General features: G+C 37.6%; 1 protein-coding gene across 3 annotated transcripts in view; it reads left to right on the forward strand.

The window, feature by feature from the left end:
- Positions 1–17228, forward strand: part of RRAGB (Ras related GTP binding B) — a 50792-nt gene that overhangs the window by 25975 nt on the left and 7589 nt on the right. For all 3 annotated transcript variants that reach the window (XM_065900408.1, XM_065900406.1, XM_065900407.1), the window contains 3 exons: positions 10234–10456; positions 13383–13478; positions 15641–15763. In XM_065900408.1, coding sequence (XP_065756480.1) covers positions 10234–10456; positions 13383–13478; positions 15641–15763 — 442 coding nt within the window. The remainder of the gene's footprint in view (positions 1–10233; positions 10457–13382; positions 13479–15640; positions 15764–17228) is intronic.

Consider the following 17228-nt stretch of genomic DNA (forward strand, 5'->3'; position numbering starts at 1 on the left):
TCTTGTCAAATGATTTTTCTGCAGTTACTCAGATAATCATATGATTTTTATGCTTTATTTTGTTAATGTGGTATATCACATGGCTTGATTTGCAGGTGTTGAACCATCCTTGTATAACTGGAATAAATCCCACCAGATCATGGTGCATGATGCTTTTAATGCATTGTATTTGGTTTGCTATTATTTTATTGAGGATTTTTGCATCTATGTGCATCAGAGATATTGGCTTATAATTTTCTTTTTGTGTGTGTTGGCTTTGTCTGGTTTTGGTATCATGGTAATGTAGGCCTCATAAAATGAGTTAGGAAGTGTTCCCTTCTCTTCAGTTTTTTGGAGTAGTTTGGGAAGGATAGATATTAAATCGTCCTTGAATGTTTGGTAGAATTCATCTGTGAAACCGTGTGGTCCTGGACTTTTGTTTTTTGGTAGCTTTTTGATTACTGTTTTAATCTCTTTACTAGTGATCAGTCTATTCAAACTATTTCTTCATGGTTCTGTCATAGAAGGTTGTATGATTCTAAGAATTTGTCCATTTCTTCTAGGTTGTCCAATTTGTTGGAATATAGCTGTTCATAGTATTCTCTTATAATCCTTTGTATTTCTGTGGTATCTTTTGTTACTCTTCTCTTTTGTTTCTGATTTTTTAATCAGGATTTTCTCTCTTTTCTTCTTTGTGAGTCTAGCTAATGGTTTGTCAGGTTTTTTTATTCTTCAAAAGAACCCACTGTTAATTTCATTGACCTTTTCTCTAGTCCTTTTAGTCTCTATTTCATTTATATCTGCTCTCATCTTTGTTATTTACTTTCTTTTACTGATCTTGGGCTTTGTTCTTCTTTTTCTAGTTCCTTTAGGTATAAAGTTATTTATTTGAGATTTTTCTTGTTTCTTGAGGTAGACCTGTATTACTATAAACTTCCTTATTTGTGCCACTTTGCTGGATCACATAGATTTTGATATGTCATATTTTCATTTGTCTTCAGGTAGTTTTTGATTTCTCCTTTGATTTCTTCATTGACCCAATATCGTTCAGTAACATGTTGTTCAGTCTCCACATATTTGTTATTTTTCCAGCTTTATTCTTGTGGTTGATTTGTTTCATACCATTGTCAGAAAAGATGCTTGATATGATTTCAGTCTTCTTAAATTTACTGAGCCTTGTTTTGTGTTACAACATATGGTCTATCTCTCAGAAAGTTCCATGTGCAGAAAAATTTGTATTCTGCTGCATTTGGATAGAATGTTCTGTACAAATCTATCAAATCCATCTGGTCTGATATTTCATTTAAGGCCAGCATTTCCTTCATTTAAGGCCATCTGTCTGGATGATCTATCCATTGATGTAAGTGGGGTATTGGTGTTAAAGTTCCCTGCTATTATCACATTGCTGTCAATTTGTTTTCTTCTGTTAATAATTGCTTTATATGTTTTGGTGCTCCCATATTAATCACTGTTATATCATTTTTATCTCTTACTACCCTTTTTCGGCTTGAAGTCCATTTTGTGTGATATGAGTATGGCTACACCCACTTTCTTTTCACTGACATTTGCTTAGACAATCACCTTCTGTCTGTTTACTTTTAGCCTATAGAGCTGAGGTGAATCTCATGGAGGCAACACAGAGTTGAGTATTGTTTTATAACCTCTCCAGCTATTCTGTGTCTTTTGATTCGTGAATTCAGTTCATTTACATTTTGGGTGATTATTGATGGATGAATACTTAGTACTGCCATTTTATCTTCTGATTTCTGCTTGTTCTATATTATCATTGTTTCCTTTTTCTAACATCTTTATTGGAGTATAATTGCTTTACAATGTTGTGTTAATTTCTGCTGTACAAGATTTGATAGTGTATATATGTCAGTGCTACTCGCTCACTTCGTTGCAGCTTACCCATCACCCTCTCCATGTCCTCAAGTCCATTCTCTATGTCTGTGTCTTTATTCCTGACCTGCCCCTAGGTTCATCAGAACCATTTTTTTAAGATCCCATATTTATGTGTTAGTGTATGGTATTTGTTTTTCTCTTTCTGACTTCACTCTGTATGACAGACTAGGTCCATCCAGCTCACTAAAAATAACTCAGTTTCGTTTCTTTTTATGGCTGAGTAATATTCCATTGTATATATTATATATGCCACATCTACTCTATCCGTTAATCTGTTGATGGACACTTAGGTTGCTTCCATGTCCTGACTGTTGTAAATAGTGCTGCAGTAAACATTGTGGTACATGTCTCTTTTTGAATTATGGTTTTCTCCGTATATGCCCAGTAGTGGTATTGCTGGGTCATATGGTAGTTCTATTTTTAGCTTTTTAAGGAACCTCCATACTGTTCACCATAGTGGCTGTGTTAATTTACATTCTCACCACAAGTGCAAGAGGATTCCCTTTTCTCCACACCCTCTCCAGCGTTTACTGTTTGTAGATTTTTTGATGTTGGCCATTCTGATGCATATGACATGATACCTCATTGTGGTTTTGATTTGCATTTCTCTAATGATTAGTGATTTAGAGCATCCTTCCATGTGTTTTTTGAAAATCTGTATATCTTCTTTGCAGAAATGTCTATTTAGGTCTTCTGCCCATTTTTGCATTCAGTTGTGTGTTTTTTCGATGTTGAGCTGCATGCGCTACTTCTGTATTTTGGAGGTTAAACCTTTGTCAGCTGCTTTGTTTGCAAATATTTTCTCCCATTCGGAGTATTGTCTTTTCGTCTTCTTTATGGTTTCATGTGATGTGCAAAAGCTTTTAAGTTTCATTAGGTCTCATTTGTTTATTTTTGTTTTTACTTCCACTTCTCTAGGAGGTGGGTCAAAAAGGATCTTGCTGTGTTTTATGCCATAGAGTATTCTGCCTATGTTTTCCTCTAAGAGTTTTATAGTGTCTGGCCTTACATTTAGGTCTTTAATCCATTTTGAGTCTACTTTTGTGTTTGGTGTTAGGGAGTGTTCTAATTTCATTCTTTTACATGTAGCTGTCCAGTTTTCCCAGCACCACGTATTGAAGAGACTGTGTTTTCTCCACTGTATATTCGTGACTCCCTTATCAAAGATAAGGTGACCATATGTGTGTGGGTTTATCTCTGGGCTTTCTGTCCTGTTCCATTGATCAGTATTTCTCTTTTTGTGCCAGTACCATACTGTCTTGATTACTGTAGCTTTGTAGTACAGTCTGAAGTTAGGGAGCCTGATTCCTCCAGCTCCGGTTTTCTTTCTTCAGGGTCTTTTGTGTTTCCATACAAATTGTGAAATTTTTTGTTCTAACTCTGTGAAAGATGCCATTGGTAGTTTGATAGAGATTGCATTGAACTGTAGATTGCTTTGGGTAGTAAACTCATTTTCGCAGTGTTGATTCTTCCAATCCAAGAACATGGTATATCTCTCCATCTCCTTGTATCATCTTTAATTTCTTTCATCAGTGTCTTATAGTTTTTTGCATACAGGTCTTTTGTCTCCTTAGATAGGTTTATTCCTAGGTATTTTATTCTTCTTGTTGCAGTGGTAAATGGGAGTATTTTTGTAATTTCTCATTAAGATTTTTTTGTCCTTAGTGTATAGGAATGCCAGAGATTTCAGTGCATTAACTTTGCATCCTGCAACTTGGCCAAATTCATTGATGAGGTCCAGCAGTTTTCTGGTAGCATCTTTAGGATTCTCTAGGTATAGTATCATGCCATCTGCAAACAGTGGCAGTTTTATTTATTCTTTTCTGATTTGGATTCCTTTTATTTCCTTTTCTTCTCTGATTGCCGTGGCTAAAACTTCCAAAACAATGTTGAATAACAGTGGTGCAGGTGGGCAGCCTTGTCTTGCTGCTGACCTTAGAGGAAATGGTTTCAGTTGTTCACCATTGAGAACAATGTTGGCTGTGGGTTTGTCATATATGGCCTTCATTATGTTGAGGTAAGTCCCCTCTATGCCTGCTTTCTGGAGAGCTTTTATAATATATGGGTGTTGAATTTTGTTGAAAGCTTTTTCTGCATCTTTTGAGATTATCATATGGTTTTTCTCCTTCAGTTTGTTAATATAGTGTATCACGTTGATTGATTTGCATATATTGAAGAATCCTTGCATTCCTGGGATAAACCCCACTTGATTATGGTGTATGATCCTTTTAATGTGCTGTTGGATTCTGTTTGCTAGTATTTTGTTGGGAATTTTTGCATTTATGTTCATCGGTGATATTGGCCTGTAGTTTTCTTTTTTTGTGACATCTTTGTCTGGTTTTGGTATCAGGGTGATGGTGGCCTTGTAGAATGAGTTTGGGAGTATTCCTCCCTCTGCTATATTTTGGAAGCATTTGAGAAGGTTAGGTGTTAGCTCTTCTCTAAATGTTTGGTAGAATTCACCTGTGAAGCCATCTGGTCCTGGACTTTTGTTTGTTGGAAGATTTTTAATCACAGTTTCAATTTCAGTGCTTGTGATTGGTCTGTTTATATTTTCTATTTCTTCCTGGTTCCATCTTGAAAGGTTGTGCATTTCTAAGAATTTGTCCATTTCTTCCAGGTTGTCCATTTTATTGGCATATAGTTGCTTGTAGTAATCAATCATGATCCTTTGTCTTTCTGCAGTGTCAGATGTTACTTCTTTTTCATTTCTAATCTTGTTGATTTGTGTCTTCTCCCTTTTTTCCATGATGAGTCTGGCTAACGGTTTATCAATTTTGTTTATCTTCTCAAAGAACCAGCCTTTAGTTTTATTGATCTTTGCTATCGTTTCCTTCATTTCTTTTTCATTTATTTCTGAGCTGATCTTTATGATTTCTTTCCTTCTGCTCACTTTGGGGTTTTTGTGTTCTTCTTTCTCTAATTGCTTTAGGTGTAACATTAGGTTCTTTATTTGAGATGTTTCTTGTTTCTTGAGGTAGGGTTGTATTGCTATAATCTTCCCTCTTAAAACTGCTTTTGCTGCATCCCATAGGTTTTGAGTCATTATGTTTTCATTGTCATTTGTTTCTAGGTATTTTTTGATTTCCTCTGATTTTTTTCAGTGATTTCTTGGTTATGAAGTAGTGTATTGTTTCGCCTCCATGTGTTTGTAGTTTTTAGTTTTTTTTTTTTAACTGTAATTGGTACCTAGTCTCATAGCGTTGTGGTTGGAAAAGATACTTGACACGGTTTCAGTTTTTTTATATTTACCAATGCTTGATTTTTCCGAAGATATGAATCTATCCTGGAGAATGTTCCATGAGCACTTGAGAACAAAATGTATTCTGTTGTTTTTCGATGGAATGTCCTATAAATATCAATTAAGTCCATCTTATCTAATGTGTCATTTAAGGCTTGTGTTTCCTAATTTATTTTCATTTTGGATGATCTGTTCATTGGTGAAAGTGTGGTGTTAAAGTCCCCTACTATTGTTGTGTTACTGCCGATTTCCCCTTCTATGCCTGTTAGTATTTGCCTTTTGTATTGAGGTGCTCTTATATTGGGTACATAAATATTTACAGTTGTTTTCTCTTCTTCTTGGATTGATCCCTTGATCATCATGTAGTGTCCTTCTTTGTCTCTTGTCTGTATTTTAAAGTCTATTTTGTCTGACATGAGAATTCCTCCTCCAGCTTTCTTTTGATTTCCATTTGCGTGGAATATCTTTTTCCACCCCTTCAGTTTCAGTCTTTATGTGTCCCTTGGTCTGAAGTGGGTCTCTTGTAGGTAGCGTATATACGGGTCTTGTTTTTGAATCCCTTCAGCCAGTCTGTGTGTTTTGGTTGGAGCATTGAATCCATTTACATTTAAGGTAGCTATTGATATGTATGTTCTTATTACCATTTTCTTAATTGTTTTGGGTTTGTTATTGTAGGGCTTTTCCTTCTCTTGTGTTTCCTGCCTAGAGAAGTTCCTTTAGCATGTGTTGTAAAGCTGTTTTGGTGGTGCTGAATTCCCTTAGCTTTTGCTTATCAGTAAAGATTTTAATTTCTCCATTGAATCTGAATGAGTTCCTTACTGTGTAGAGTAATCTTGGTTGTAGGTTTTTCCCTTTCATCACTTTAAATATGTCCTACCACTCCCTTCTGGCTTGCAGAGTTTCTGCTGAAAGATCAGCTATTAACCTTATGGGTATTCCATTGTATGTTGTTTGTGGCTTTACCCTTGCTGCTTTTAGCATTTTTTCTTTGTATTTAATTTTTGATAGTTTGATTAATATGTTTCTTTGCATGTTTCTCCTGGATTTATCCTATATGGGATTCTCTGTGCTTCCTGTACTTGATTGACTATTTCTTTTCCCATGTTAGAGAAGTTTTCAACTATAATCCCTTCAAATATTTTCTTAGACCCTTACTTTTTCTCTTCTTCTTCTGGGACTCCTATAATTCGAATGTTCATGTGTTTAATGTTGTCTCAGAGGTCTGTGAGCCTGTCCTCAATTCTTTTCATTTTTTTTTCTTTATTCTGCTCTGTGGCAGTTATTTCCACTATTTTATCTTCCAGGTCACTTATCCATTCTTCTGCCTCAGTTATTCTGCTGTTTATTCCTTCTAAAGAATTTTTAATTTCATTCATTGTGTTGTTCATCATTGTTTGTTTGCTCTTTAATTCTTCTAGGTCCTTGTGAAAGGTTTTTTGTATTTTCTCCCTTCTGTTTCCAAGGTTTTGGATCATCTTTACTCTCATTACTTTGAATTGTTTTTCATGTAGACTGCTTATTTCCTCTTCATTTGTTTGGTCTGGTTTGTTTTTACGTTGCTCCTTCATCTCATGCATTTTTCTCTCTTTCCATTTTTTTTTTAACTTACTGTGTTTGGGGTCTCCTTTTTGCAGGTTGCCTGTTCGTAGTTCCCGTTGTTTTTGGTGTCTGCCCCCAGTGGGTGAGGTTGGTTCAGTGGCTTCTGTAGGCTTCCTGGTGGGGGGGACTGGTACCTGTGTTCTCGTGGGTGGGACTGGATCTTGTCTTTCTGCTGAGCAGGGCCATGCTCGGTGGTGTGGTTTGGGTTGTCTGTGAACTTTTTATGATTTTAGGCAGCCTCTCTGCTAATGGCTGTGTTTGTTTTCCTGACTTGCTAGTTGTTTAGCATAGGGTGTCCAGCACTGTATTTTGCTGGTTGTTCAGTGGAGCTGGGTCTTTGCGTTGAGATGGAGATCTCTGTGAGAGCGTTCACCGTTTGATATTAAATTGGGCTGGGAGGTCTCTGGTGGTCCAATGTCCTAGACTTGGCTCTCCCACCTTTGAGTCTCAGGCCTAACACCCAGGTGGAACACCAAGACCCTGTCAGCCACATGGTCGTTTCTGTGCTGCTTCCCTGCCAGGAGTGTCCTAATGTGGTGACCAACTCAGTCTCCAACTTCCCTTTCATCAGGACAGGCTCATTGTTTCTTTTTCCTTGCGTTTTTGTCTTCCATTTTTGTTTGGTGGTTTTCTGTGGTATTTTTCTCAGTTTCCTCATTTTGTTTTGTGTCTCCGTTCTAGATTTATGTTTTGTAATTAACATGAAGTTTGTATCAAACGTCACATAGATAAATAGTTTTTTCTGCTGATAGCATCTTATCTTCATTTAACTGTATGGTTTTCCTCTTCCCCTTTGGTGTTTTTGTTGTCTCAAACTTTCCCTTTTTACATTGTAAGTTTGTTACCAAACTGAAATAGCTATAGTTATTTTTTCTGCATTTTCTCCCTTTTTTAATCTTTATACTGTAATAAAGTATTTAAGAACCTTTTCTGATAAATAGTTGCAATTTTCTGATTCTTTCTGTCTATCACCTTACTCCAAGTTTTGTGTACTTTTGTCTTTGTTTCTGGTGTATGACCTCTGTTCAACATCTCTTGTAAGGCAGGTCTAGTGTTGATGAACTGCCTCAGTTTTTGTTTGTCTGTGAAAGTCTTTACTTCTCCTTCATATCTGAATGATAACTTTGGTGGATACAGTATTCTTGGGTGACAACTTTTATCTTTTAGTATTTTGATAATGTCATTCCATTCCCACCTGACTTATAGAGTTTCTACTTAGAAATCTGCTGATAGCCTAATTTAGGTTCCTTTGTAGTTTACCATTTTTTTCTCCCTGGCTGCCTACAAAATTGTTTGTCATAGACTTTTGGCAGTTTTAATATGTGTCTTGGAGAAGGTCTTTTTGCGTTGAGGTAATTACGTGTTCTCTTAGCTTCATGGAGTTGTCTATCCAGTTCCTTCCACAGTTTAGGAAATTCTCAGCTATTATTTGTTTAAATAAACTCTCTGCTCCCTTCTCCCTCTTTTCTCTTTCGGTGATGTCCATTATCCTAATGTTGCCCTACTTAAGAGTCAGATAGCTCTTGTAGAATTTCCTCATTTTTTTGCATCTTATTTTTCTTTCCTCTTCTACTTGTATCTTTTCTAGATTTCTATCTTCACACTCACTGATTCTTCCATATGGTCTGCCTTATTTCCAGTGCTTTTTAATGCATTCTTTATCTCATTTATTGAGTTTTTCAGCTCCAGAATTTTAGTTCTTTTTTTTAGTTTCAATCTTTTTGGTAAAGCATTCCTGTTTATTAATTTTATTCCTGAGCTAATTGATGTGCCTTTCTGAGTTTTCATGTAGCTTGTTGAATTTCTTCATGACAGCTATTTTAAATTCTCTATCAGATCACACTATTATGTGACTTTAACTTTGGTTTCTGGAGAATTGTCATTTTCTTTTTGTGGTGCGGTGTTACTGTGCTTCTTCATGGTACTTCCTTCTGCAAGAGCATGTGAAGTGAGACAAGTTAGAAATTAGGGGTCTTTTCTTTTTCCATAGGTGGTACTATAGCACAAGTTTTTGGTTTCTCTTACCTGAGCTGCCTCTGTCAGAGGTGTGCCCCCTGTCCCAACTCTCATTATCACTTCTGGTGTTTTCTTGGTCATTGGCACCTTGCTTCTGCCTTTGTCACTGGCAGAAGCTGCCTGGTTCACCTGGATGGTGGGTTCTTCCCTTGCTTTCAGGATCCTCTGAGTCACAGGCTCACAGGCTCAGGCACCGCAGGGGGAAGGGGTGGGGAAAGCCAGGGTCATACCAGTGCCTCTTCCCTATCTGGTTTTCTAAGGTTCTTAGGCTCTGCCACTGCTGGTGGGAGAGCAGAGGGACTGGAGACTTGGGCACCTCAGTGGCTGGAGGGACAGGGCCGCAGGCCCCATTCCCACAGATGTACAGTTAGATGTGGCCATGGGTGCCACTGCAGCCAGGAGGCTGGTGTTGTGTGTGCTGTCTGTTCTGCTGCTACCAGGTTCTCTGGGGCTGCAGGCTTAGCTGCCATGGCCAGAGGGCCAGGATTATAGGCACTACCTCTACTGTTCCTTCAGTTCTGCCTCCTCTATCTGTTCCAGTCCATCCATCTTTAGATGTACAGGTGTGTGGAATTCTCTAGCATCCTGGTGTGTTGGACAAAAGTACCTTTGTTGAGTTGTGAATGTTTTACTCGTTGTAGATTGAAGGGGAGAGACAGAGGTAGCTTTTCATTCCACCATGTTGTTGATGCCACCCCTTGATTTTTTTGTTTAAGACAGAACACTACTGTATTCATCTATCCAGCTGGCAATTGAGAATTTCTTGGGAAGCAGCACACAGCCTAAGGAGCAAAGAGCAACATTCTGCTAAAATGTTAACTTGGAGCCATTTTCATATAGTTTAGAGTGTTTGACTAGTTTTTTATTCAGTAAATATTCATTGAGCAACTACTCTGTGGCAAGCTCTGTGCTAAAAGCTGGGAAACAATGTCAAACTGTAGCAGACATGGTCCTTACCTTCATGGAGCTTGCCATCTAGGGGATCGAATGCCATTAATTAAAAACTCACACAAATATGTATAATATCACACTTGTGGTAAGTGTTAAAAATAAAACCAATGTGTTAATATAATTGCCTATGGTGACTAGATTTGCCCAAGTCAGTGAGGTCAAGGATAGTTTCTGTGAGTAAGTATGAATTGAACTGAAATCCAGTGGAACAAGTAGGAGTTAATTATGTATAAAAGTAAGGGGATAGCATGTGAGACAGAGTGAAAAGCATGTGTAAAGGCCTCTCGGTGGATAGACCATGGGCCACTAGAACTGAGGGAAGGTCAAAGTATATTTGGAACACAAGGAGAGGAGCAAAAGGTGGCACTAGATGTGCTTAAGAAGTAAGAAGGTGAGGCCATCCTAATTTGCTATCATTTTCCCTTTAATTTGAAGCTTTAGGATTATCTTTCACACTGTTGGCTTAAGCCAACAAAAATAGATCGTAAATAGGAGTGATTAAGTGATGACTTGCTTATTACCTAGATTTTTTTTCCTACTAGACAGGACACCTTCATGGAAAATTATTTCACCAGCCAACGAGACAACATCTTCCGTAATGTGGAGGTTCTGATTTATGTCTTTGATGTGGAAAGCCGCGAACTGGAAAAGGACATGCACTATTACCAGTCATGCCTGGAGGCCATTCTGCAGAATTCTCCAGATGCCAAAATCTTTTGCTTGGTGCATAAAATGGATCTGGTACAGGAGGATCAACGAGACCTGGTAAGAAATAGAATGGTGGTGCACCAAATAAGTGACATACTTTGTAGACTTCTGTAGAGATATAGGTAAATTTGTACCATTCTTTTTTAGGAAAAAAAATCTCAGCATAAGCTTTCAAAATAAAGTTGACATTTGTTTTTAAAAACACTTATAAACAGGGCTTCCCTGGTGATGCAGTGGTTGAGAGTCCACCTGCCGATGCAGGGGACACGGGATCGTGCCCCGGTCCGGGAAGATCTCACATGCCACAGAGCGGCTAGGCCCATGAGCCATGGCCGCTGAGCCTGCGCATCCAGAGCCTGTGCTCTGCAACGGGAGAGGCCACAACAGTGAGAGGCCCACATACCGCAAAAAAAAAAAAAAAAAAAAAAAAAAAAGCTTTGGGGCTTCCCTGGTGGCGCAGTGATTGGGAGTCCGCCTGCCGATGCAGGGAACGCGGGTTTGTGTCCCGGTCCTGGAGGATCCCACATGCCGTGGAGCGGCTGGGCCGGTGAGCCATGGCCGCTGAGCCTGCGTGTCCGGAGCCTGTGCTCTGCAACGGGAGAGGCCACAGCAGTGAGAGGCCTGCGTACCGCAAAAAAAACAAAAACAAACAAAAAAACACATAAACAAATGTTCCATGGTAAGGGAAATATAATGTTCATTTAGCAAATAATTTTCAAATTTAGGAAAGGATCCTGACTGTGTGTTATCACTAAGCAGCTTTATGTACTTTTAAAATATATTTGATACCACTGTTTTACTGTCCTTCAGAGCAGGCAGTTATTGTCAAGGCTAGAAGACCCACCAGGGGTGAGATAAAGAAAGGTCATAGCTGTCACTAGGTTGACCTAGGAAACTGGTATGCACCAATTCAAATGCCAACTATACTGTGTTAGGCACAATGCCAAGGCCCTCATAATTGCACTGATATGGTATATTTATCTTCTTTTCTGGCATGGGAGTTAGTACACATAAATTTAAACAAGAAAAGACACAGTAGAAAGGGCAAACCCCTAGCTAGCTATGAGACCCCAGGACTGGCAAGTCACAAATAGAGTCTAGCTTTAGTTTGCTCCATATAAAATAAGAGGATTGGATTTTAAAGTCTAAGCTGAAAGAGAAGATCCTCTATTTCCAAGGCTAAAGTTGAGGAAAGCAGTTTTAGAATATACTGGTGATGTAGAAGAATACAGTTCCTCTTTGGGTTGGAACCTAGGAGTCTAAGGATCCCCTATAACTTAAGAATTTTTTGGTAATAACTTAAGAATTTTTGGGTAATAACTGTGGTCAGGAATACTTTTTTTTCCTGTAATTAGTAACAGGATTGCCTTCAGTGTTCCAGTATTTGAGTATGTTTTGGTGTTTCTAGGTTAGCTTACAGGCTTTCAGAAACCACTTGACAGGGTTCCGTATTTGACTCTGAAAAGGACTTTTGAGTATTCTTTTAAATTCCTTCTCCCTCTCACTAAATATCAATTCTGTTTTAATTCAGCAGAAAATTCTTTATGTAGCTTGATCTTGAGCTTGTGAGGGGTTTGTTATTATTACTGTTTTTTGTTTTGTTTCCCTGGCCCAATTTGCAACAGAAAAATTTAGAGCATTCCAATAAATGACCTCCTTATGGATTTTTAAATTACTTGTAATTTTTAGTGATCAACATATTGTTTTCTAAATGCTTATGTAAATATCCCCAAAGATACATTAATGTTCTTTGTGGGATTTTAAGCTTAATTAAGAAAAGTATACTCTATTTCATTAAACTTTCAGACTTGGAGGTTTTGGAATAAAATGGCTAGGGTGCTTCCCTGAATATCAATTTCAAGCAAGATAGGTGTTTCCCTCTATGTGTGTGTATTAGTCAGGGTTCCTCAGAGAAACAGAACCAATAAGAAGTGTGTGTTTGTGTGTGTGTGTGTGTGTGTGGAGAGAGAGAGAGAGAGAGAGAGAGAGTGAGAATAAGAGACTGATTAATTTTAAGGAATTGACTCATATGATTGTGGAGGCTGGCAAGTCCGAAATCTACAGGGCAGACTGATAGGCTAGATACCCTTGTTGCAGCTTGAGTCAGAAGGCAGTCTGGAAGGCAGAATTCCCTCTTCCTGGGGAATGGCAGTCTTTTTCTCTTAAGGCCTTCAACTGGTTATATAAAGCTTACCCATATTATGGAGGGGGATCTGCTTTACTAAAAATCCATCCACTGATTTAAATATTAATCTCATCTAAAAAATACCTTCATAGCAACATCTAAATTGGTGTTTAACCAAATGGGTATTGTGGCCTAACCTAGTGGTTGCATAAAATTATCCATCACAGTGTGAACAGTGCACTCACTATAAGCCCACCCAGTCCTGGAAAATATCTGTGTATGTGTTTATATTTGTATAAATAGATATTTTTCCATGTATATATGGGCACATATATAGATAGATACATAGCCAAGAAGAATAGATATTTGTGTGTAAGGTGTTGTTATATCTATGTAGCCAAATAAATACAGGCCATACAGAAATAATATATGTGTATGCATGTGTGTATGAGAGTAAGATATCTACAAAAAGTTGAAGTATTTTGATTTATAAAATCTTGATATTGGTATGCATATCTTAAAAATGACCCAGATTGGATTATTTGGAATGTTAGGTATATTTTATTAAGATTCCTCTGTATGGTAAATTTTATTTTCCAGCATAGTATTCTCAGTGAGTACTCAAAACAAGCAGCACAGTCCTGAAGAATTCTAGTAGCCATTGTACTTTGTAGACCTGACTTGAAATCATTTCTGTCATCCTAGTCTGTAAAGTAACGTACACATTTAAAAATTCCTCTGAGGAAAAATGAAATGCCCCTCTTTAAAATATGCTAAAATATTACACCTCAGATCTTGCAGTGAGAGAGGAGAGCTGTTAGTTATATGCTGATCAGTATGTTGGTCTATTTACTTCAGATTTTTAAAGAGCGAGAAGAAGATCTGAGGCGTTTGTCTCGCCCATTGGAATGTTCTTGCTTCCGAACATCTATCTGGGATGAAACTCTCTATAAGGTGTGTATGTTTCCCTGAGTTCTCTCATTTAAAGAGCATGGAAAAAAGCTAGAAGGGTATTATCAAAACTAAAAGATTTTAAACTCTTTCATAGCCATCTAGATGTGTTGAACCAAAAGAAGAAATAATCTACAATAAATTGTTTGAAAAATACCCAATTTAACCTTAAGAAATTTTGGTTTTGATCTTAGATTGGGTTGACATACCTACCAGATCACACTGAATTAACCCAGTTTGGTCCTGATTAATTTGATACAGATCTTCATGACAGTAGAGGTTCACTGACCATCATCCATTTTGACCTGTTGTGGTCTCAGTGCTGACTGGAATTGTATCTAATATTCAGGTACCTCTACAGGATATAAGCTAGTCTGCCTAAGTTTGGATGGCAATAGAAGAACAATATTTAGGGGAGAGATTGGAGAAGGGAGTCTTAGAATGGGATATGTTATTTCTAGAGTATGATAGCTTCAACTTTCATGCCAAATTAGAGACTAGCATTCTTTCAACCAGAGAGATTGTTCCCATTGGTGGAATGGATGCTACACTGCTTGTAGTAGTTGTAGAGGTTACAAACAATAGCTGTGTTATGGATGAAGCTGAAATTACCTTATTGGCACATAGGCTCCTTATCCTGCTTCCTCCCTTTCTCACTGATTTAGTGATTTGAAAGACTGGCTCCTTTTGGGTCCTCCTGTGGTCAGACTGCTTCTGGTATCCATTGACAAGTCTGGGTAGGAAAGCATCCTTCTCTGTGACTTGTAGCTACAGCCTCAGTATCAACTCCATCTGACAAGTATCTACAACCAAAAGCACAGAAACCTGATTTGCCAAGGAGAAAAACAATAGGACTTTAAACATAGTCACTGATTTATTTTTTTAACTAATTCATTTTTTCCCCAATATGTTGACCCAGCCTCGCTCTAATAACAGATCATTTTGAGATACCTATCTAGGAAATACTGTTCTAGATTAATTTGGGCCGAATTTCTCTCAAAGCCTTATTCCCATAGAACAGGTAACCGTGAATAAGGATGGACATGACGCACTGATAAGAACCAACTGCGGTGTGAAGGATGGCAATACATAACACGACCAAAGACAATTGGCTAATCACAACACTGCTGTGAGTGACAATGTCTCTGCTGTGGTTAGCTTTGGTGCCTTCTCCAAGGTAAATTCAGCAGTGACATTAACACCGACCTGGGAACTTGGAACCTGAACCCCCATGCCTAAGTAATAAAACTAATTGGAACAGAGACATGGCTCTACTCTCTCTTACATCAATGTTGCATAGAGCTGACATAAATTTTTATATTAAGTTTTATTCTAAAAGCACTCATTGCAATCTGCTTGATGCTGTTGGACGCACAGATGGCTAAGACCAGGTTCCTGCCCTCTAGTAGGGGAGAGAAGAACATTGTACACCTTACCAGACAAATTGGCGCAAAATTGAAAGAAATATTATAATGAAAATTCAAATAACAGAGCCTTAAGAGAATAGAGGGAGGGTGTGGTTAATTTCAACTCCTTATTTTAGTCATACTCCTCTGGATGAAGTTATTTTTAGGCAAACACACAGTGGACTGTTTTTAATTCAATTGGATCAATAATTTATAAAGCTGACAGTAAGCCTTTTGGAATGATAATGCCACTAATTTCTCTTGTAATTTCTATTGTATGTTATCCCATTGAGGGGAGGGGCCATTTTTCTATGTGGCTCTGATATTTTCATAAAATTGATTCTTAGATGTATGTTAAATATAGCATTATTAGGTTCTGATCTTTAGAGCAATCTACACTATTGGACTTACATATCTGTTTGAATGGCTGGATTAGAAGTTCTTTAGCCCAGTATATCAGAGTTTTCAACTTCCCTAAGGTAATATGATAGAATAAAATATTTGTTTATTTTTAATTATCAATGGAAAGAAGTATTTTACAAAAGTGTTTGAAACTTTAAAAAATCCAACTGAAGGATAAAAATCAAATATTATCTTCATTTTCTCACTTCGTTTGTGTTATACTTGTTGCCAGAATTTGTTTGGGACTCAATTATCACCATATTTTGCTGTCGGTATGTTATAGTATACTTACTCATTTGCAAAGATCTGGGACTGGCTACCTGTTAGTAATATTACACTGTGCTTCTGTTCTGTTAGGCTTGGTCCAGCATTGTTTATCAGCTGATTCCCAATGTTCAGCAGCTGGAAATGAACCTAAGGAATTTTGCTGAAATTATTGAGGCTGATGAAGTGCTTCTATTTGAGAGAGCCACTTTTCTGGTGAGAACTTTCTGCTCTGCAGATGTACTTCACACTCACCTTCTTCTATTCAGCAATGGAGAATATGTTGCCACTTTCAGAAAGAACCTTTTTCCCTCTTGTCATTACTTCACCATGCATAGCCTTATTTGTAAAGTAGTATTGTCAGCAAGTAACTTGAAAGAAGTTCGTTGGTGCATGGATCTTTAGTAATTAGTAAAACTTAGATGTTTGCAGGTAAGCCTTACTATAGAGTTTAGATTATTTTTGTGAATAATTGTTCATTTGTGTTAAAGAATTCCTATTTCCTATTGACTTTTATTATGAAATGATGGGTATTTTTCTTTGAGTTTAAAGCTTTTAACATGGAAGAGATGTAATGGTCAACTCAGTGACGTAGCTAAGAGTTCAGATGGGGAGGTGAAAGGGCAAAGAGGTATGTTGGTATTTTTATTTTTCTTATAAATTCGGCTTAACGATGATATTAGCACCTACTGTGTATTTGGCCATGAGGGGGTATGCAAAACCCAATATTATATTTATAAGTAAAATTTTTAAATAACTAATAAAAATTGGCTTGAGCTGTCACAAAGCACTGCTTAAGTAATTGCTGATCAGCTTAATAAATATAGCTCTAAGAGCAGCTCACAGTAAGTAATTGGTTTCTGAGCTCTACCAGTGCTTCATGATTTTAAACACATTTATTGCTTTTTTTGTTTTTTACATACACATGTATCCTTTTTCAAATTCTTTTCTCATTTAGGTTATTACATAATATTGAACAGAGTTCCCCATGCCGTACAGTAGGTCCCTGTTGGCCATCTATTCTAAATATAGAAGTGTGTACATCTCAATCCCAAACTCCCAATCTATCCCTACCCCCACCCTTCGCCCCTGGCAACCACAAGTTCCTTCTCTCAGTCTGTGAGTCTGTTTCTGTCTTGTAAACAAGTTCATTTGTATCATTTCTCTTGGATTCCACATATAAGCAATATCATATGATATTTGTCTTTCTTTGTCTGACTTACTTCACTTAGTATGATAATCCCCAGGTCCATCCATGTTGCTGCAAATGGCATTATTTCATTCTTTTTAATGGCTGAGTAATATTCCATTGTATATATGTACCACATCTTCTTTATCCATTCATCTGTTGATGGACATTTAGGTTGCTTCCATGTCTTGGCTGTTGTAAACGGGGCTGAAATGAACATTGGGGTGCATGTATCCTTTCAAGCCATGTTTTTCTCCAGATATATGCCCAGGAGTGGGATTCCTGGATCATATGGTAGCTCTAATTTTAGTTTTTTAAGGCACCTCCATACTGTTCTCCACAGTGGCTGTACCAATTTCATTCCCACCAACAGTGCAAGAGGGTTCCCTTTTCTCCACACCCTCTCCAGAATTTATTGTTTGTAGACTTTTTGATGATGGCCGTTCTGACTGGTGTGAGGTAGTACCTCATTGTATTTTTGATTTGCATTTC

This window comes from Phocoena phocoena, chromosome X (assembly GCF_963924675.1).
Source record: "Phocoena phocoena chromosome X, mPhoPho1.1, whole genome shotgun sequence".
Classification (NCBI taxonomy): domain Eukaryota; kingdom Metazoa; phylum Chordata; class Mammalia; order Artiodactyla; family Phocoenidae; genus Phocoena; species Phocoena phocoena.